Source organism: Castor canadensis, chromosome 2, assembly GCF_047511655.1.
Source record: "Castor canadensis chromosome 2, mCasCan1.hap1v2, whole genome shotgun sequence".
Classification (NCBI taxonomy): domain Eukaryota; kingdom Metazoa; phylum Chordata; class Mammalia; order Rodentia; family Castoridae; genus Castor; species Castor canadensis.
The window spans coordinates 158330636-158353008 of NC_133387.1; the positions used below are offsets into that span (position 1 = coordinate 158330636).

At 44.9% G+C, this 22373-nt stretch overlaps 2 protein-coding genes across 10 annotated transcripts in view; one reads left to right on the forward strand and one right to left on the reverse strand.

Moving 5' to 3' along the window:
- The window catches only part of Znf609 (zinc finger protein 609), a 186260-nt gene extending 174625 nt beyond the window's left edge, over positions 1–11635 (forward strand). For 8 of the 9 annotated variants that reach the window (XM_074066183.1, XM_074066181.1, XM_074066188.1 and 5 more), the window contains 6 exons: positions 249–2586; positions 3448–3814; positions 5842–6017; positions 6239–6455; positions 6925–7003; positions 7294–11635. In XM_074066183.1, the coding sequence (XP_073922284.1) occupies positions 249–2586; positions 3448–3814; positions 5842–6017; positions 6239–6455; positions 6925–6998 (3172 nt within the window). In that variant the 3' untranslated portion in view covers positions 6999–7003; positions 7294–11635. The remainder of the gene's footprint in view (positions 1–248; positions 2587–3447; positions 3815–5841; positions 6018–6238; positions 6456–6924; positions 7004–7293) is intronic. The other variant, XM_074066184.1, reaches the window with a different exon arrangement.
- A 524-nt stretch (positions 11636–12159) lies between these two features.
- Positions 12160–16810, reverse strand: Oaz2 (ornithine decarboxylase antizyme 2). Its single transcript, XM_020166613.2, is given in 6 exon segments — positions 12160–13397; positions 13963–14048; positions 15063–15238; positions 16160–16240; positions 16242–16317; positions 16770–16810. Coding segments are annotated over 6 exon segments (591 nt in total). The 3' UTR covers positions 12160–13266.
- Between the last annotated feature and the right edge of the window lie 5563 nt (positions 16811–22373).

Genomic DNA, 22373 nt, shown 5'->3' on the forward strand with positions numbered 1-22373 from the left:
TATAACAAACTCTACTTGAATTTAGAAATAAATTTAGGGGAAAACTTAACAACTGGCATGCCACTAGCACCTGAGTAACTCACCATGTAATGCAGTTCCCTTACAATCAGTCAGAAGTTCTTTTAACAAATCAGATTCGTTGAAAGTGATAATCAGTCACCAACTGGAAGGTTCTTCTGAAGGCTACAGCTAAATTGGTTTAAAGATGTTTTCTTAATAATAGCCTGTTGTGTATTTCCTTTGCCAAGGTTCTGTGACTCACCCACCAGTGACTTGGAAATGCGAAATGGCCGAGGTAGAGGCAAACGCATGCGTCCCAATACTAACACACCTGTCAATGAAACAGCCACAACCTCTGACAGCAAAGGGACCAGCAGCAGCAGCAAAACCCGGGCAGGAGCCAATAGCAAAGGCCGTCGGGGCAGCCAAAATTCTTCAGAGCATCGCCCACCTGCCACTAACACCTGTGAGGATGTCAAAGCTAGCCCTTCCTCAGCTAATAAGCGGAAAAACAAACCCCTTTCAGACATGGAGCTAAATTCTAGCTCAGAAGACTCCAAAGGGAGCAAGCGTGTTCGCACGAATTCCATGGGCTCAGCCACTGGCCCCCTCCCTGTGACCAAGGTAGAACCCACGGTTTTGGACAGGAATTGTCCCTCCCCAGTCCTGATTGACTGTCCTCACCCAAACTGCAACAAGAAGTATAAGCACATCAATGGACTTAAGTACCACCAAGCTCATGCCCACACAGACGATGACAGCAAGCCAGAAGCAGATGGGGACAGTGAGTATGGAGAGGAACCCACCCTCCATGCAGACCTTGGGAACTGTAATGGTGCACCTATCTCACAGAAAGGATCCTTATCCCCTGCCCGCTCAGCTACCCCCAAAGTTCGGCTCATAGAGCCTCATAGCCCTTCTCCTTCAAGCAAATTCAGCACAAAAGGCCTCTGTAAGAAAAAGTTGAGTGGGGAAGGAGACACAGACCTTGGGGCCTTATCCAATGATGGCTCTGATGATGGACCCTCAGTAATGGATGAAACAAGCAATGATGCCTTTGATTCTTTGGAAAGGAAGTGTATGGAAAAAGAAAAATGTAAAAAGCCCTCTAGTTTGAAACCTGAAAAGATTCCTTCCAAGAGCTTAAAGTCAGCCCGGCCCATCGCCCCTGCCATCCCCCCACAGCAAATCTACACTTTTCAGACAGCCACCTTCACAGCAGCAAGCCCAGGCGCCTCCTCAGGCTTGACCACAGTGGTCCAAGCCATGCCCAACAGTCCTCAACTCAAGCCTATTCAACCCAAACCCACTGTTATGGGAGAGCCTTTCACAGTTAACCCTGCATTGACTCCAGCCAAGGATAAGAAAAAGAAAGAAAAAAAAAAGAAGGAATCTTCAAAGGAACTTGAAAACCCTCTGACCCCTGGGAAGGTATGTCGAGTAGAGGAAGGCAAAAGCCCGTTCAGGGAATCATCAGGAGATGGGATAAAAATGGAGGGGCTCCTGAATGGCTCCTCAGACCCCCACCAAAGCCGACTTGCTAGCATCAAGGCTGAAGCTGATAAGATCTACAGCTTCACGGACAATGCCCCCAGCCCTTCAATTGGAGGCAGCAGCCGCCTAGATAGCACTACCCCGACCCAGCCTCTGACTCCCTTACATGTAGTGTCCCAGAATGGAGCTGAAGCCAGCTCAGTCAAAACCAATAGCCCTGCCTACTCTGACATCTCTGATGCTGGAGAGGATGGAGAGGGCAAGCTAGACAGTGTCAAATCAAAGGACCCTGAACAGTTGGTTAAGGAAGGGGCTAAGAAAACTCTTTTTCCCCCTCAGTCACAGAGCAAAGACTCACCATATTACCAAGGCTTTGAGAGTTACTACTCTCCAAGTTATGCACAGTCTAGCCCAGGAGCTCTAAATTCCAGCAGCCAAGTAGGAGTAGAGGGCCAGGCCCTAAAAACAAAAAAGGATGAGGAGCCTGAGAGCATGGAGGGGAAAATGAAGAATGATGTCTGTGAGGAAAAGAAACCTGAGCTGAGCAGTTCCAGTCAGCAGCCCTCCGTTATCCAGCAGCGGCCCAACATGTACATGCAGTCCCTATACTATAACCAGTATGCCTATGTGCCCCCATATGGCTACAGTGACCAGAGTTACCACACCCACCTCTTGAGCACTAACACAGCTTACAGGCAGCAGTATGAAGAACAGCAGAAGCGTCAGAGCTTGGAGCAGCAGCAGCGAGGATTGGACAAGAAGGTAGAGATGGGCCTGAAGGAGCGGGAGACAGCACTCAAGGAAGAGTGGAAGCAAAAGCCATCAGTTCCACCAACTCTTACCAAGGCTCCCAGCCTGACAGACCTGGTGAAGTCAGGACCTAGCAAAGCCAAGGACCCAGGGGCTGACCCTGCCAAGTCAGTCATCATTCCCAAGTTAGATGACGCTTCAAAACTCTCCAGCCAGACCCCTGAAGGCCTTAAAGTGAAGCTGAGTGAAGCCAGCCACCTAGGCAAAGAGGCTTCTGAGGCTAAGACAGGCACTGAGTGTGGCCGACAGGCAGAAGTGGATCCAGTACTCTGGTACCGACAGGTAACTTTTGCTATGATGGAGTGGAAATGTTGTCTGATAAACTCGTCTCCCTCACAAGTCAGGGCGATCCTAATGTAGGGGTTCCACAGAATCAAGATTAATAGGAAAGTCATACAATTTTAGGAATTTTTTACCTTTGTAAACCATTTTAATGTTTTTTTAAAAGTACTTTTAACTCCGTAAAACTTTTTTTTTCTCCCTTTTACAGATAAGGAAGAGCCAGATAAGTTAGCTTAATTTGTCTAAGGTTAATTGTACCTTCCCTAGTACCACCAAAACTAGAAACTAGGTATCTTGAGTCCTAGTTCAATGTCCTATTCACTCTTTGGTTCCTGTGGAATGAGTTAGTAGTAATCTCTCCATTTTTGTAGAGTGGGTCAAAAATACACTAAGTTACTGAGTTTCTTTAAAAAAGATTTTAGTGTTAAACTGAGAACTTGGAGTCTTACATCTTGTTCTGCTCATTAGACTTAGAATGTCTTCCCATTTGGTGCCCCAGTTATACCCACCTCTGACCTAGGCCGCCATGATAGCCTGAGCTTGATCTGAAGAAGTGAAGCAATCTAAACATCTTGAAGGAGGCAACCTCTTCTATTCTAGGAGTCATTGCCCCAGAATGCTTGTTCTTGCCTAGAGAACAGCCACTGAATGGATTTTTCTTTTCTCTCTTGGGTGGGAGAACTTTTTAAGCAAGAGAGAACAAAGTTGGATTGTAAGCAAAGATCAGTAGAAGCCAATATCCTATTTTTCTCCAGGTGTCTAGTAATTGTCTACTCTAGGGTTTCCACTGGGACCTTAGACTTGAAATATATCTCTGTCTTTTGTGTACAACACTTAGCACTCATTATATTATTGTTGTAGGAGGCAGAGCCCCGGATGTGGACATATGTTTATCCTGCCAAGTACTCAGACATCAAGTCAGAGGATGAACGGTGGAAAGAGGAGCGGGACCGCAAATTGAAAGAGGAAAGGAGTCGGAGTAAGGACTCTGTCCCCAAGGAGGATGGGAAGGAAAGCACAAGTAGTGACTGCAAGCTGCCCACGTCTGAGGAGTCCCGCCTTGGGAACAAGGAACCCCGACCAAGTGTCCATGTGCCTGTGTCTTCCCCACTCACCCAACACCAGTCCTACATCCCCTACATGCACGGCTATTCCTACAGCCAGTCCTATGACCCCAGCCACCCCAGCTACCGGGGCATGCCTGCTGTGATGATGCAGAACTACCCAGGTACAGCACCTAGTGCCATGCTGCTCCATTCACTGGGAAGGGAAACGAAGCATAGATAAATCCAGAGTTTTGTTGCTCAATGGGGTTGGCTTGAATGACAGCCCTTTTTTTGAATGTATGATGCTGTGAAGTGTCCACTGTACCTAATAGCTCCTTAAATGACCCCTAATTACATCTGAGGGACCTCATCTCCCTCCCTTGCTTCAGCTACAGAGCTGCCTTTACTGTCAATTTTCCTTGTTAATTAAAGGTAAAACTCCCTCCCTATCATTACCATCTCTTAGCCGAAATTTTCTTTAGACCTATACTCTAAAGTTTGCACTGTGGGGATACAAAAAGAGTAGAGACTAGTTCCCTCCACTGAAGGACCTTATGAGTTAATTATAGCAGGATGAGACATATGGAACAAATAAAATTCAAACCATAACAATGCATGAATTTAGCTACAAGAGCAGCTGCAGGCAAGAATGGGAAGGGCAATTTTAAGTCGGACTGGGGGATGTCCAACTAGATTCAGATAGGGAAAGATTAGTTCTTCATACTGTCGTCAGTGAATTCTAGTCAGGGCACAAAGACAAAGGTTAAAATTTTTTTAAGAACAAAATGCTCTTATTCAACTCCATTCACTGATTTCTGTTGCCCAGAGAGCCATGTGGGATTCTTCTGGGATATAAGAGCAACTTGTTTTATTTATTTAATTTTGACTAACATGCAATAATAATACTTAGTTTTTTGTTTGTTGTTTCAGTGATACTAGGGCTTGAACTCAAGGTCTCATGCTTGCTAGGTTTGCTAGGCAAGTACTCTACTACTTGAGTCACTCCACCACCCCATACTTAGTTGGTATAATGTGATGTTTCATCACATGTATACAGCATGCACTAATCAAATCAGAGTAAATAGCATTTCTGTCATTTCTTTGTATTTGGAGCCTTTGAGCTCCTCTACATCCTGATCTTCATAAAATATATAGTAATTTATTATGAACTATAGTCACCCCATTGTGATATGGAACACTAGATGTGCTTGAATACTATTTATCCAACCTCCCATTTTCCTTCTCCTCCCTACCCTTCTCAGCCTCTAATAGTCACTTGTCTATATTCAGATCAATTTGGGCATTTCTTAACTTACTCCTTAGAGCTCCCAACCTCCGGTAGCCCTAAATAGTCTTTTTATGTTCTAGTGATGTTGTTATAAGACAAACTCTAAAGGTAGGACAAGTAAGTGTTTCAAACATGTATAAGAAATTGTCTCACACTTGAGGTGTTCCTTATTCCTTGTCACCCATACCTGTCTGTATAAAAATAATAGTTCTATTTATTGAGGATTTGCTCTGGTCCAGTCATTATCTTGGGTGATTTATGCACAATATCTTCTTTTTGATAATATCTTTTTTTTGTGTAGCCCAGAGTGGCCATAAACTCATGATCCTCCTGTCACAAGTGATGGGACTATAGGAGTGTTATCACAAGACCTGGCTTCACATAATCTTTTATTTAATCCTTATTGCTCTATGAAATAAATTTTGATAACTTCAATTTGAAGATAAAGAAACTAGAACTCAAAAATATTAATTTTCTCAATTAGCCAGCTATTAAATCTCAAGGTTTGTTTGAGCCTAAGACTTTGTTTTGTTGTTTTTTAACCCCAGAATCTCAGGCCTTCAAGGCAAATTCTCTACCACTTGAGCCACAACCCCAGACTGCCATCTGACAGTGATGGCAGTCCTATGATCTTTTCCATTTACATCACCTCTTCCAAATGAATCTGACTACTTCAAAGAACCGTAACAGATCTGGAGAAGTCAGCTCCAGGAAACTGAGGGCCTTGTTACTTATATCCCTTTATTCATTTTTCCTGTAGATCTCTGTAAAGAAAGGACAACCAAATAGTCTCATCCCAAAGACATGATGGTAGAAAATACCTTAGCCTGTGCCTAGGATAGTTAATGCCCATCTGATCAAGCTTACTAAAGCAGAAGAATCTGCCACTCTCATTTCTTTGCTTGATTTCTCCTTCCCTAGGTTCCTACTTGCCTTCCAGCTACTCTTTCTCCCCATATGGCAGCAAGGTCTCAGGTGGTGAAGATGTCGACAAGGCACGAGCCAGCCCCAGTGTCAGTTGTAAATCCAGCTCAGAGTCCAAAGCCCTGGACATCTTGCAGCAGCATGCCAGTCACTACAAGAGCAAGTCTCCAACGGTAAGAAAAGTACACAACTGTGGCTGTTGTTCCCAGTAAGGCCAGATCCAGGGTCTTGGAGAAGATATAATTTTAGGTCCTAACCATAGTTCAGCTTGCTGACTTAGCATTATTTGTAGGTATCCTGCATTTTTAGGGAATCATAATATGGGCCCCTGACTGTATCACCCATATGTATATGTCTCACTGTAGTGCTTTTCTGTATCTCCTTTCCTTTCCAGATAAGTGATAAAACTTCTCAGGAGAGAGATCGGGGAAGCTGTGGGGTGGTTGGGGGTGGTGGCAGCTGTAGCAGCATAGGGGGGTCAAGTGGGGGTGAACGGAGTGTCGACCGGCCCCGCACCTCCCCTTCCCAACGCCTGATGTCCACACATCACCACCACCACCACTTGGGGTACTCATTACTCCCAGCACAGTACAACCTACCCTATGCAGCAGGTAAGCCTATTGTTCTTATCACTTTTTGTGTGTGTATGTGGTTTCCATCCTAGTAATAATAACTCTAGCAAGGCCCTCTGCCCAACAACAATCTTTTTTTCTTTTTTTTTTTTTTCTCAAGCTTCTAATCTGTTCAGAGTCCTAGCTTCCTGTAGATAGCCATTAAAGCATATGACATTTATTTCCTCCCTGGGAGCTTGTGGACTCACAAACTCCTCCAGAATGTTGGTTTAGATATTCAGAAGAGTAAGGAGCAGGTGTTCCCATAGCCAGACAGAGACAAGCACTCCTCAGCCACTATATCTGGCCATGTATCAGTTTTTTTCTTTTTTTTTCCTATTAATAACCCAAAACTCAGTGGAGCTAAGATTTTTGAGCGGAAACTCCTCCCTATACAGCCTGCTGGTGACAGGAAAGTGTGAAGAGACATTTCTGACTATTACACTAACATGTCCTCCTGCTCACTCAGGGCTTTCTTCTACAGCCATTGTTGCCAGTCAGCAAGGCTCAACTCCCTCACTCTATCCACCCCCCAGGAGGTGAGAATGGTAAGTAACTTTTGTTAATTTGGGGCAACAAATTAAAAGGTATAGCTGCTACCTGGATCACAGAATCCCTGTTAAGCCAGGTGAGGGATAATTGTGTGGGGTCAACGGCCTGAAAACCTGAAAATGGTGAAACAGTGGCCAGCCTCTTGTACAGAAGTGTCCAGTGAAGATGTTTTCATCTGAGAGGACCTGTGGAGAGACCAGTACAGGCCTTCCAAACAGTTCCTTTTTCTTAGAGTGCCATCTTGTGGTTGTTATATCTGATTACCTGCCCCATGTTTCCCTTGCAGAACACCAAGTGCTGGGATAGTCAGCTTCATGGGCCAGAGTGGCTCACCCAAGGAGGTGCTGGTGTTGCCATTTAGACATCATTTAAATGGTGTTGATCATCTCGTTTGCTGATCCTACCATGGCTGAAGGCAGACCCTTGGCTATCTAGCCTCTACAAGATCCCTGGACTCCCTGACCCTCCTTCCTCAGGAGCTGGAGAGCTGGTACTTGGCAAAAATATTTATTCTCTCAGCCACAATCATGACTGTTGTGGCCTCTGTGGAGATGAAAGCATGGGGAGCAACCAGGGAAACACAGTCTAAGCCCAGAGGAGTCACTGCTCTGTTCCCCAGCCCCTTGGTCTGCTGCCAGAGCAGTACCACCACCCACTCCACCCCCAGAAGGGACCCCCAAGCACTGAAGACAGCACAGCAGCCATACCCTTCTCACCATCATTACCACCATCACCAGATTCTGCATCTCCCCAGCGGTTTGGGCCTGGGAACTGGCAGCATGTGGAGGAATTAGAATCTCAGGAAAGAAATTGGGGGCCATTTTCTCTGTAATTTTGAAGATAAGGTCTTTAAACATGGAGACATCCCCCCTCTAACATGAGCACAGATAAATGCTCGGAGCCTGGCCTGGAAAGGAAGTCCAAGGCCACTGTGGCCTTGAGCTGCCTGTCAGGCAGAGGATAAGGGTTCCACCTCCAGCACAGGGCTCCCCAGGGATGCAGGAGGGAGCTAGAGCTGGAATATGGAGTGCGTAAAATTGAACCTGCTTCCCCACTAAGTCCTGCTGCTTCTGACCTCTCAACTCCTTGCCCTTTTCTCTTCCCTCCCTAACCCCTTGATGCTTTTCCAGGGGGATGCCCACACTCATCTTTTCTTTTCCAGTGCTTGGTTCTTAAGACTCAGGCAGAAAAAGTAAAATTTCCCCCTGCATGGGGAACCTTGGAGTCTGCCAGGTCACTTTAGGGCAAGTCCCAGAAGTCAGGCTCTGGGAGCACCCAGTAGTTCTTGGAGATGTCCTGTCTATTCAGCCATCTGAGTATCTTCCTCATTAAGGCCCATAAATGTATGCAGCCCAGTTCTTCTGTCTTCATGGTTTTATATAGTTCAATATATAACCTCCATATGTGCCAATATAAGCTGTGTGTCTTTGCAGCACACATTTTTGTTTTAGGGGCCACTGGCCATGGGAGGTTATTTGTTCCTCAGACTCTGGGATAACACATCCAAGCATTACTCATTACTGGAGCTCAGAGTGAACTCAGTGGGGCTGTATTTTGAGGTAGCAGACAATTCTTCGCTGTCCTTAGAAATGCAGTCTCCCTTGATCCAATCTATAAAGCTCTGTGTACTGGGAAAGTGATGATTTGGTAGCTCTATTGGAGTCACTTCCTCCCAAGGTGTGGGAAGCTTTAGCTCTGCTTTTGTGATGTGTCATCCCTTTGTTCTCCTTCCCTATCTTTCTTTGATCCTTTGGATTGTCAACTGTAAAAATTGTCAGACACTAGCATAGACTGGAGAAGGGTATTTGTAACCAGAATGCCAAAAGTGACCATTTATGAGCAGGAAGGTGGTTCTGACTTCTCCTGGAGAATGGGGACGAGGGGGACAGTAAGCACAATGCCCAGTAGAGGGTGGTTTCCAAAAATCCCTAAAGCCCTACACATACGTAGGCTTTGGGTCATTTGTCCAAGAGGAGCCCCTCTGATCCACAAATTTTCCCTGTAGGTTTCCATGTCCTTGTTTTTGTTTAAGTTGGATTCTGAACTCTCCCCTAAATTCCATTGTTTTAGACCCATTGGCAGGGCCCTACGCAGCCTCCCTAATCACCATCATTCCTTCTGCCTCCTGCTGCCCTAGTGGGCAGTGTGCTTTGAGTAGTAACTTCCCTTTCGTCCATGGAAGTAGCTGGTGTGGACACCTTCACCTCACCTAACCCAACTCACCCCTACCAAGAGGGTGACTGAATTTCAGCCTGATTGTGTCCTCCCAGACTCCTGTGGAATGGAGCCAAGCGCCCATTTCTGTTCCTGTTTGTTTTTAAATGTTGTTGTGTGTTTTTTATCTGTAGTGCTGGCCTGCAGCAAGCTCTGTACATATTGTAAAGAAACCACTGGAGTAATTTTCTTTCTCATTGGGCATGCATGGCCCCACATTCCTGCTCTTCCCACTTTGTTCTGTAGCATAGAGGAGGAACTCCTGTATTGGCAGGACAGCCTTGGGTTCTGCAGAAGGGAACAGCTGGGTTGTTTTTTTTTTTTTTCTTAAAAGACATTTTGGCTCTTTAATCCTTATATTCTAAGTCTCCCTTGAAGAATAGGAGCTGCCCAGATGAGCAATGATGGCAGAATGGCACTGCCTTCAGCCCTGATCCTCCTGGTCCCTAATCCTTAGCAGGTACAGTCTTCCCTCCCTGAAATAGCATGAAGCAGCAGCAGCTGTAGAGATCCTTAACAAGGACTGAGTGAAAGATTTGATATCCACCTCAGCCTCTCTGTATAGGGAGGAAAAATACAGTTATTGGATGCCCATGATCAAGTCAACAGGACGAGAGGTTCAGCAAGGTTCCCCACCCCAAACCAAACGCTGCTGCTAAGGGCCCAAACCACCAAACCAAATCTCTCCTTGAGTCATCTAGTAGAGAAGCTAAGCCAAGAGGGCCTCATCCTCTGGTAGGGTAGCCATGGCTTGAGAGCTGCCCTTTAGGATTTACATCTGCTTTTTCCTCATTTATGCTGCGCCTGTCTTCATCCCCTTCCCCTATATTATACATGTATATGCACATGTATAAAGTTTCCTTCTCTTACTTCCCATTCTCCACATACCTGAAGGTCAAAGAATCACATGCAGAAGGGTAAGAAGGCACCCTATGAAATCAAATGGTCATTTCTTTAATCTCCTCTCCAGGCTCCAGGATGGGGATGGGAGGACTTGAGAGTTAGGGGCTAAGACTCCAGAAGGGCTAGAGAGTTATATACAGGCTGTGAGGCCCCTTTGTGTCACTTACTACCCCATAGACCCTATCACCATCCCACTGTCTACTTTGATGCCCCCATGATTCAACTGGGCAGCTAGTTGGCCCCATAATCCTGGGCCTTTGTCATTTGTTTTATTTCCAGTGATCCCCTGCCATGGGCCCTCCTGGGATCAAACCTCTCCCAGGCCCTGTCCCCAGCCCCTCCTGCCCCAGCCCACCCGCTTGCCTTGGTGCTCAGCCCTCCCGCTGGGAGCAGGTTGGGGCAAGCTGGAGGCCCGGGCTGGAGGGGCAGTGTTGCTGTTCATAGCTTTTGTTCCATTGGCGTTGCTCTGTTCGATTTAATTTCAGTCTTCCTGATTCTTCCCTTCTGTAAAGTGTACATTACCAAGTTCCTTGTTTTTATATATATATATACATATATGTATATGTGTATATATATATATATACATATACATATATGTATATATATACACACACACACACACACACACACACACACACAAACTGTACTCTTTTTGCCTTTGTACACTCAGGCAAGAAGAGAAAATAAATCTTTTTAAGAGACAATCACAAATCTGTGAGGGCTGCTGGTTATTTCTCCTGGAGTTTGCTGCTGAGCTGCCTCCTCCTTTCTCCCACCTTTTCTATTCTCCTTCAGCTTTCCAAATCTTCCTGGTCCTGCTCCATATGCATCTTTAGCTTCACCTTCCCTGGCTGGCAGCAATCTGTTGAATCCAGTGTCTAGACTACCTGCCCTATAGCCCTTCCCTGCCCAGCATTGTTTTCTGACTTGGCCACTGGATTAGCCCAGAAGCTTCATCCTATGCCCTGGCCTCCCCTCTTCATCCTTAGATCCCATTCACCGAAGTGGCTTTGTACCCCTGGGTACTCTGGGATCTATCTCCTAGAGGCCCTGGCTTTGGACATTCACCTGTGAAACTATGCAGCTGGGAGCTCTCCAAGAGTTTGCACGATTTAAATCTGCTTAGGAGTTGGGATGAATTTTTTTTAGGAATGAGTGAGAGACTACCCCCAGCAGTCCATACACCCCCAATCTGACCCATCCCAGCCTCCAAAATGCACTGATCCAGAACCCAGAGGATTATTCTTGGCTGGTGGATTCCTGTGGTTACCCCATCAGAACAAGGGCTAAGGGCTTATGGGTCAAGAGCATTTGATCAGAACTTCAAAGGGTGGTACCTTCTGAAACACAGCCCAACCAAACTATTGTCCTACCTTTTTTTCCTTTCCTCTACCTTCTCCTTCCCTTTTTTCCCCTTTGTTCTACTTCCTTTTCTTAATTGGCTTTGGAATTGAAGTATATTTTTAAATTATTTGTTGTATTTATTGAATAAAGTTTTTAATGTCCCTGTTCTTAAATTTAGACTTAGTTTGCCTTTCACATATCTTCCCCCATCCTTCTCCATCCCTAAAAATATTCTACCTTCTCAGTTGCTTTTTTAACTAAACTGCAACCTTTGGGTGTCATATTTCTTTCCAGTGAATGGTCTTCAGTAGCCTAAGTTTTTTTTGAAAGGGAAATCTTGACTGGGTACCTGAGTTTTTTTAGTTCAGCCCTTCTAACTCTGGCTGTGTTGAGCAGGAACCACCAACAGTAGCAGCAGAGTCTCAAGCATGTTTCCCATCATCTGCCAGCCAGCTTTGGGGAAAGTAAAGGGCTAAGTTTTGTCTTTTTTAAAAATCCCTGTCTACCTGTATATTCCTTGGGTTTTACATCTGAATCCTGACCTGCCTACTACAGAGAACTTGGCCACTGTATCTGCCCTACCACTACAGTCTCTTTTCCAAGAGAAGCATGTATCATACCCATAATTAAGTTAAGCTCTAGTAGTGATAGGTAGTTGGTCCTGGTACAGGAATAAAGAACAGACCAACCACAACTTTAAATCAGTTTATTGACACAGAAACACAAACACACGTGCCTCAATGACACCCCAACTCCCTTCACCCAATCTAGATCTCTTCCCCTTTTCTTTCTCCTTACAATATGCTGCTCAGTGAAAACAGAAAAGGGCAGGCCACTTCTACACCACCACCCCCAATCCCACCCTGCAGAACAGTCTCAAGCACTGCTCAGACCTGTTGGGGGAGGCAGTCAGCACTATACTTGGTCAGCCAGAGGCATTCAGTCCCTAAGGACAGAATCCCCCACTATTACCAGGCCCTGAGTTGCTATTCTTCCCCTCTGCTCTTCATGACCTTAGTAAGGAGACTTTGGGGCCTGGGCCTCAGGAGCAAGAACTCCTAGCAATAAATCTGAGAAGTGGAGTTTGGCTAGTGTTTCTTAAGACCCAGGTACCCCCAAAAAACCCTGGTGGTGGGAGTGAACTTCAATGCCCCTATTTAAAATGCACTAATAACATTAAGACAGATTAAGCCAGTTTAACCAAATGTCAGAATAACACTAAGCTGTAAAAAAGGAGAGGGTCAGACCTGCTTATTGTGGGCCAGACACAGATGCACACAAAGAAGCCCAAGTGGAGTGTTAAAAAATAACCCAATGACACTTGCCCAGGAACTGAAAAGCCTATACTTGGGAGCCCCTAGGGTGACGAAGCAAAGAAAATATTTAAGTCTTAAAAACCAATCAAGAAAGCCCATCAGCAAGGAGACCGGAGCATGATAGTGCTGCCCACTAGCCCTCCAAGGCCTTGCCCCTAGACCCAGATAGTTCCTTCTAGGCAATGTCCTCCCCTAGGCTAGACAGAGCACATCACACAGCGCAATTTAAAAAGCTTCTAATGCCAGTTCATAAACATCATCTTCATTTACTATTGGTGATTACATGTGAATAATATGTTTATACTGTTCTTTATGGAAAACAATTTCAACAAGTCAACTCCAAGAACACAATAGGCAACCCTCACCCTGAGCCCCTCAGTGTCCTTCCCTAGACAGTGAGAAACCCTCTCCTTTGTCCCAGGGCTGCCTAACTTCCCCTCTTTCCCCACTGTGGCTCTTGGACAAAGCATCCTCTATGACCATTAGTCCTCATCGGACAAGTTCTGGTCCAGGGGGTAAACCATGAACATCACATCTGGCCGAGAGGGGACACAGGGATGACCTGGACGCACAATCTCAAAGCCCAAGAAGCTGAAGGTCTTCAGGAGTGGAGCTGTGGAAGATAGAGCATGAAAAGAACTCTGATGAGAAACACCAGGGTAACTCAAAGGGAAAACTTGAGACAAAGATTCAACAAACAAGCATTAGGCCCTTGGGCATCTCACTTCTCCATGGATTTCCCAGAGTTTGTAAGCCAAGTCAAGAGGAACCCTTCAGCTAGGTACCATGGCTCACAGCTATAATCCTAGCTACTCAGGAGGCAATGATCAGAAGGATTGGCGTAGTTCAAAGCCAGCTTGGATAAAAAACTCAAGAAACTTCATCTCAACCAGTAAAAAAGCTGGGCACAGTGGCATGTACCTGTCATCCCAGTGAAATGGGAAAGTAGAAATAGGATCATAGTCTAGGCCTGCCTGGACATAAACAGGCAAGACTATTCAAAAAATACCCGCCCCAAAAAAGGTTTGGGGCATGGCTCAAGTGGCAGAGTGAAAGGCCCTGAGTTCAAGTCCTAATACCACTGTACACACACAGAAAAATACCTTCCCTTACCATGTGGGAGCCATCTACCTTCCTCCCCAGCCCCACTAGGTCTTCAGGCTGTTTTGATGACTCACCTCTGTCTTCCCGGCCCTTCCTGAAGCAGATGAAGACATAGTTCACTTTCATCTTCTCTTCAGCAAACTCTAGCAGTGCTAACAATCTGTAAGAAGCAAAGAAAACTACTCAGGTCCACCACCACCTCCACAGACCTCACTCTTCACTTCCCCTCCTCAACCCCCATTAAAAAAAAAAAAAAAAAGCTTTCTGAGCCTAACAGCCTAAGGTACAATAAGGAATTTTCAAGGATAAGGTTCTCATTTCAAGAGCCCAGAGTTCAGAAAAATACAAGCACAACCCCTGAGAAAAATGTTACTGAATAATCTCTTCATATAACAGGTCATCTGAATGTAATACTAGCCGTCTTAATTAATGCAGTTCACAAGACAAGAGTCTGAGGCCTTAGAAAGAGAACTTGCATCTTCAGTGATCACTGCCACTGAGAGGAAAACTCAACCCTGACACTGACTAAAGTGGTTTCCTCAAGATGAGCCTGCTGTGTGCAGGTGGCTCATGCCTATAATCCTGGCTATTTAGGAGGCTGAGATAAGGACAATCTCAGTTCGAGGGACAGCCAGGGCAAACAGTTTTGTGAGACCCCCCCCATCTCCAGAATAACCACAGCAAAATGAACTAGAGACATGGCTCAAGCAGTAGAAAGCACCTATTTGGCAAACATAAAGCCCTGAATTCAAACCCGTCCTACCAAAAAAAAAAAAATGTTGGGCCACTCAAAAACTTCTGTCCTCAGGACTGCTTCTCACACATGGGCTGCTTGGAGAGCCTTGCCCAATCCAATGAAATCCAACTGTACCTACCACTGTACCTTCCTGGCTCAAGGAGGTCTTGATGTCTGGGAGTCATGAACCAAGGGGTGAAGAACTGTTAGGCATTTGGTTAATGTGATAATGATCTACTTTAATTATAACCTGGAGCAGGCCTGTTTTATTGACTAAAAATAACTTGTTACAAAATGGGATCTGCTTGGCAAGTCTAGAGCTATGGGAGAAGTTACAGACTCCCTACAAATCTGTTCTCCCTAACAGATTCCCCAACACTCTCTGCAAGTGAATGTCCTTCCTCACTTGCTTTCCCTTCCCCAGCACTTTCTCCTTACCCTTCTTTGCTCCCATCAGCTAATAATCCATCTGGGATTTCTACAAACAGGCTCTGGCTGGACAGGACTGCATCCCAGGAAGAGACCTTCACCTCAGTGACCTCATACTGGAAGTGGACGATGTGAGGTTTTCCATCGTTCACAGGGAGGTCCTGGGTCACAGTGAGCTTGTCGTCCTGGGAAGGAAAGCAGGGCAGAAGACCAGATCACTGATGCTTCTGGCTACATCATATGCTCCCCCGGTGGTACTGGGCATTGCTTGGATCAAACTCAAGGTAGCATGGATCAGAGGGCATACTGGAAATACAGACCTGCATGCTGGCTAACTGGAGCCATTTCTAAGACCAGCTGATGCTGAGAAAAGCCAGAATGAGATAAGGGAATTATTTACCAAGTATCCAGCACTAGGTGCCAAGTACTGTGCAAGGTACGTCCCATGTATTACTGCAGTTACCATGATAGGCACTTGAGACAGGCATTAGTATCTCCCTTTTAAATCTAAGGATGTAGTTCAGGCTTGGGATGTATACAGTTCAGTGGTTGAGTGTTTGCCTATCATGCACCTGGTTTCAATCCCCAGTACCACAAAATAAGGCTCATGAAAACAGTGCTTGGGCCTGCTTTGCAAAAAAGACCTGAGTTCAAACCCCAGTCCCACCAAAAAAATGAAAACCACAATGCAGAGCATGGTGGTACCTGCCTGAAAATACAATCCTAGCACTCAGGAGGGCTGAGTAAAGAGGAAGACCACAAGTTGGAGGCCAGCCTGGGGCTACATTTAAAAAAAAAAAACAAAAACTATTTGTAAGGGGTTAGCTGGGGTTGGAATCAACTATAGCCTGCTTCCAGATAGACTGTAAGGTCCATGTTATCTCCCCTGAGTGCAGTTTCAAGAGACAAGGAACCAACTGCCCTGCTAACTTTCCATACTAGTCTCAAGAAGAACCTGAACCAGCTTCTGGGCATCAATCACAGCAAATTAGAAGGCAACAAACGGTCCTAACATCATTGCTCTGGGAGTCAGAAAAACACAAAAATGATTACTGTTCTTGACCACTGAGCTCAGTAGAACCTTCCCATCCCAGAGTACTCCTTACCTTATATATTAGAGCTGAGAGAGAAGGATCCCTGCCGCCCCCTCGCCCACCGGGGATCTTCGACAGTGGGTGAGGGGCATCAGGAGCACCACAGAGGCCCCGGAACAATGTGCCTGCAGCACTGGAGCTGGGGACAGTTACTCAAAGGCAAAATACTACTGCAAGACACAAAGAAGGTAAGACAGTAAACACCAAGACCTGAAGATTTAACCCATATCCTACCGCAACCCTTGCCCTGGCTCTCCCTAAACAAGCATTCTAAGGCTACACCCTGCCCCTGAAGCCCTTTTCTGCTTCAGCTTCCAGAAATGCTACTGCTCTCTTGAATGAATCCATCACCCTGAAAAGGCATAAAGAATCCCAGAAGGGCAAAGACAGTTCAGCTGGAAGGCTGACCAGAGAAGTACCTATGACACATCCTCAAACCAAACTCTGGCAGTGGGCTTATCTTGGAAGGAACCAGATCATGGCTTGCCTGCTAGACCTCCAGCCTTGTGCCCCCAACCAGACTCCTTAACCCTTCAGTACCTCAGCATCCTATGTAATACAGTCAGAAAGAAGAGGGGAGGTAGATGGGCCTCAGGAATTATACAGACTAGGTAATATGTACCTGAGGAGCTCCCAAGACCACTTTCGCAGTGACAGCCCCATTCTACATCTGAGCAGAGGAACAGAAATGAGAAATAACTTACCCAATTCACTGTAGAATTAACAAGACTAAATCCAGGATTTGGATCCCAGAACAGGGATGTGCCTTCCTACATAGAGTATTAGGGTGTCTGAGTTTGCCCCTGTCCTCTATTAAATGCTGGACCTCCCTGCCCTTCGCTAGTCCCTCTATGTCCTGAGCATGAAAATGCAGGTAATGTTTATGTGGTCAGACACTCAGATATGTGTGTGGGAAAGGGTGCTGTTTCCTGAGAAAGGAAGTCAATAATCAGATGGATCATAGAGGACAAAAAGCACCTATAGGAGCTCCCAGTCATCTCCAGGTGGTACCCTTACTAGCCACCATGGTTTTCAGGTAGACCCAACAGGGCTCCAAATCTGTCCCACTGACTTGAGTCTGACCCCAGGCCAAGGTTAAATGAAGCAGGGAATAAAGTAAATGTGCATGTACACCATGACTCAGCAACAGGCCTGTCCCATATCCACAACACACCAGCCTCAGGGTAACTAGAAGGCAGTGAATATAAGTGTTGCAGTACACAGTCTCCCCTGTTACGTGTTTAATAATATCATATTGGTAGCTTAAACCAGCCCAGTGGGGAGTATTTACAGAAACCAGCAAGTGCTGTAAATTGGGGCTTTTTCCCCCTGAAATGTTGTGAGGTAACCATTCTTCACATGGTCCTTTGCTTGATATATCATAGCATGCCAATTTTGGGCTCTTATAAGAGCACAATCTGAACATGGCTATAGGCAAAATAACCAAAGGGACAGCCTACTTAGACCCTCACTACTAACAGACCTATATCAGCATTCTAGTAAGACGGAGGAAGTCCAAACACATCACCACTTAGCTGTTTGCTCAAGGGATTTCAACTGGGAGCCTGAAAGTGTATTTGGATATTTCTTTGGGAGCATTCCATGGACCTGAAGCAGCATCAATATCTGGGGATGATAAGCATATGCCCCACCTCCTACCTCCTCTGCAAAACCTTAGGGCATCCTTATCTCCTCTACTCTGGCCTTCTCAACAGCTACCTATAGAAAAGGTATGACATAAAACTATGTTGCTATTTTCAAGGACTGGAGTTTATTTTCTGCTGGGGACAATGAGCTGTTATGATTTACCCTTCCAAAGTGTTAGGGGGCAGAATAATCGTGTCCAGGCTAGAAAACAGACAATGGTGAGACGTTTTCACATACATACCCCACAAGATGGTATTCCCTTCTCATTCCCCTGTGACCACTTTTAGGTTCCTCCAGAGGCACCAGGAAGACTGGGCCCCTGGAGAAGCTAGCTTGCTTACAATGGTCAGCAGAGCTACTCAAGGACTGGGCAGATCCCCTCTGGGATAGACAAATGAGGTATTGCCTGTACACTAGAATTGCTTGGGTTCACAAAACTAAAGCACCGAGGTCCTGGTAATTCTGATCCCAGACTCTAATTTTCAAAGGAATTATACCTCAAACCATCTTTACATGAGTGAGCTACACTGACTAATTTGCACTTTGAAACAGCAGAAGAAATGGGGGCAATCCCCAAAAAGATGAGAATATACTGGGGGGGAGGGTTCCTAAAAATCTTCCATGGAGCTGCCCAGTACCCAGCTTACAATATTTATGGTTTCCTGATCTCTCTTTTTTCAAATAAATGCCAAGAAGTCCATGCCATGGTACTAAATCATTTACTTCCCTACTCTCACACATAAGGGTCTTTGAGACGCTTTGCTGAGCCATAAAGTCTAATGTGTGTGCATGTGAATGGAGGGGTGGTTCTGGTTCCCACTGGGATCCAGTTCCAATTCCCTGGGAGCAAGAGCTAGGATTTAGGATAAGCTTAGTAGACAGTAAATCACAATGCTTATCTTCCTTCATTGTCCATTAAAAAGCATCTGTGATTAGTTAACTTGCAGTGAATAGCAAATCTCTTTACTTTCAAAACACCTGATCATTTCTGACATGAAAGGAGGGAGGATGGGTGGTTAAAGAAATAAAACGGCATAAAATTGCCCAGCAACAGCCTTCTCTTCTAATACTGACTCTAGGTTCAAATAGTATTACAGCAAAATATGCCACCAACCTCATTAGGAATAGGGAATCCTGGAAGAGTAAGTACAAGAGAATGTGGTTTCTAAACACAAGTCTTCTGTCACAAACTGGTTTCTAACCAGTCCTTTCTCACATCCTGGCTCCTCTACTGGGGGACAGGTATAGCTTAATCCCTACCACCAAAAGACTGATTAAAGCAGCTCAGTCCAGAGGCTGAAAAGATCAGGCTGATTAAGGGAAGTCAGATGTATCAGACTAAACCCAAACATCCAGCTGGGATGGTCCTGCTTTTGGGGAAGAATAGACCATGCTGGAAATGTGGCTGTCAGGTATCCAGCATCCACGGCAATTCAGAAGAGCGATGCAAAATTAGAGCCAATCTGTTAGTGCCTTTATTTTCCCAGCTGTTAGGAGTGCTACCTTCATAGCATTCTTCCACCTCTTACTAAAGGCTTAGCTCAGTGGTTCAGTGCCTGCTTAGCATGCATGAGGCCCTGGATTCAATTCCCCACACCGCAAAAATAAGTCATCTATCTGAGATGTCCTTTAACAGGTCATAATTATCTTGATAAATATCTTCTGTTCAAGAATCACTTCCAGGGCTTAGCATGCACAAGACCCTGGGTTCGATCCCCAGCACCTCAGGGGAAAAAAAGAAAAAGATACAAAAGATATCTCACTCCCAGTTGACATTTCCATTTCTATATTTAGTTTGCTCAAAGCAGGGTAAGGTCCAATCATAACAAATTTTTTAGTTCAAATTTTCTGATTAGGTTAAGATCATGTTTCACTTTAATCAATGGCCTCTTCAACCCATTCAAGTCAGCACCCTTTTCTCTCCTTTCTATTATTATCTGTCAGACGGGATTAAGTGACCTTGGTATTTTACCCACCTTTGGGTTTCAAATGAAAAGACCCAAAAGCCACATTTCCAGCATTCTCCATTTCCTTTTTTTTTTTTTTTTTTTCCTCTGTGGGCCACTCCACCACCCCATTTTTGTGATAGTTTTTTTTTTTTCTTTTTTGAGATAGCATCTCAAAAGTTATCTGTCCATAACTGGCTTCTAACCCCAATCCTCCTGATCTCTGCCTCTTGAGTAGCTAGGATTACAGACATAAGCCACTGGCTCCATTTCCCTTTCTTAATCTCTTCTGATCCATTCACATCTCAGGTCCTGCCTCACAGAAAATTTAGAGCACCCTCACTTCCTTGCACAGGCTCTTTTTACTCTGAGACTAGGAATATTCTCTGATGACTAATCCTTACATAAAGGGAGACTAATCCAGGGCTACCATCGCATTTAGCAAAAAAGAAATAGGAAGAAAAGTGGGAGGTGATGGCCACCTCCCGTCTAGTGTGACCAAAGGCTGAATTCCAGCTGTCAATTTCCCTTTCCATCTGAGAAAGAGCCCTGGGTAGATGCCAGACATAAATCATTTCACTAGAGCTGTTATGTGTTCCAAAGGGAGTCTACTTGCTAAGCATGGTTACAAGAAAATGACATCATCACTCTGAATCATAGGCTGAAAGCAAAATTGGGTTTTGGTTGATTCTCCCACAAGAAACATACATATGATGGCAACTAGAATATCTGTGCCTGAGGTTTGCTAATAACACCACCGATGATATCTCTTTTGCCAAAAGCAAGAACAACCACATATGCTACCAAAGGTAGCTGGATAGCTAGGTAATCATGCTTTAAAATAAAACCTGAATTTTTATATCAAGTACTTTTTTTTTTTTTTTTTTTTGGGTGGGTCTGAGGTTTGAACTCAAGGCTTCACACTTGCAAAGCAGGTGTTCTAATGTTTGACCCACACCTACAGTCCATTTTGCTCTGGTTATTTTGAAGATGGGGGTCTTGTGAACTATTTGCCCAGGCTAGCTTCAAACCTCGATCTTTCCGATCTCAGCCTCCCAAGGAGCTAGGATTACGGGTGTGAGCCACTGGCACCTACCTATATTTACTTGAATCTAGTTTATGTTATAAACTCATCACAAATCCAGCCTCCCCTCCAGAATTACATCATTGTTTATGTAGTATCAAAGGCCTAGTAAATTTTCTTAAGGCTTAAGAAAGCATGTTCTGCTGCTGCTGCTCCTAAAAAAAACCAGGAAACTACCTGTCTTGTTCACTTCAAGTAACAAAATTTTTGCTGATCTACTCGGCCATTTCTGGTCAACAGTTTTCAATTAGCCTTCCAAATCATGGCACTAACTTGAATCAACACTGCATATTGCTTCAAAAAGGGATGAATTACTCACTTTATTTTCTAGAAATGCACATTTGTAACATCCCTCTACCCAACTCCTAAGTCCCCTTTTTTAATCTATCTGAGCAGCTATGAGGCTAAATTTGGATTTCTTGGCAGAATGAGGAATTGCTATTCTTAGTTCACACTGCTTTCTGAAGCATACCTCTAATTTGGGGGGATTCCTGACTATACTAGGAGTTTCTCTCCTTTTTCTTTCTCACCCCCTCCTCCAAGGTGACCTTGAAGGCACATCTTAAGAAATCTCTACCCCAAATTCAAGAAGCAACAGCCAGGTTGGGTGCTGGTGGCTTATGCCTGTAATCCTAGCTACTAGGAAGGCAGAGATCAGGAGGATGGTGGTTCAAAGCCCGGGCAAATGATTTTCAAGACCCTATCTCAAAAATACCCAACACAAAACAGGGCTGGCAGAGTGGCTCTGCCAGCCTAGCAAGCGTAAAGCCTTTAGTTCAAACCCAAGTACCACCAACAAAAAGAAGCAACAGCCAATAGACAGAGAATAACCAAAACCAAATTCCATTACCCAGGAAAACCATTCAGTCGAAGATGTTGTCTTGTGCCCTGCCCATCCCTCCCCGCAAAAAAGAAAAACCACCTATGAAACAAAATGCTTCTCCCCAAAGTTCATCAGCAAGCACATAGGTTAATTATATGACTACCAAGTCAGGGCTAACTGTTCTCCACACACTGTACTGGCACAAGATGCAAAGCAGCCCTAGAAGGATACTGTCTCCCTGCTCCCGCAAGTCCAGGTAGAGGAAAGGCCACAAAGTTTGATTTCCTCTTCCATTTAAACTTCATATTCAAAAACATAATAAAGGGACTTGTACTTACATCTTCCCTCCCCAACCATCAGAAATTTGGGCATTTTGGAGCTACCAATCACAACTGGAAAGAAAGAGTCTTGTTTTCAAAACATACTGCCAGGCTCTTCTGCAACTATTTCTTCCAGGAAACCAAGTCTCCACCTCCTGAGTTTTTCACAAGAGCCAGATAAGCTGGAAATCCCATCCCCCATCCAATGGGAGCTAAACTCCCAGCCAGCTCCCCACTCTGTGCATACAAAACACCAAGAAGAACACTGGGAAGAATATCCCACTCTTATCAAAATCCCTAATTAGGACTACCAAAATTCCTTTTAGAAAGTTAGAGGCAGGCCACATGAGGCTGAGAAACATGCTATAGAAACAGGATTGTCCTAACTCAAAGAAACCAGACACCC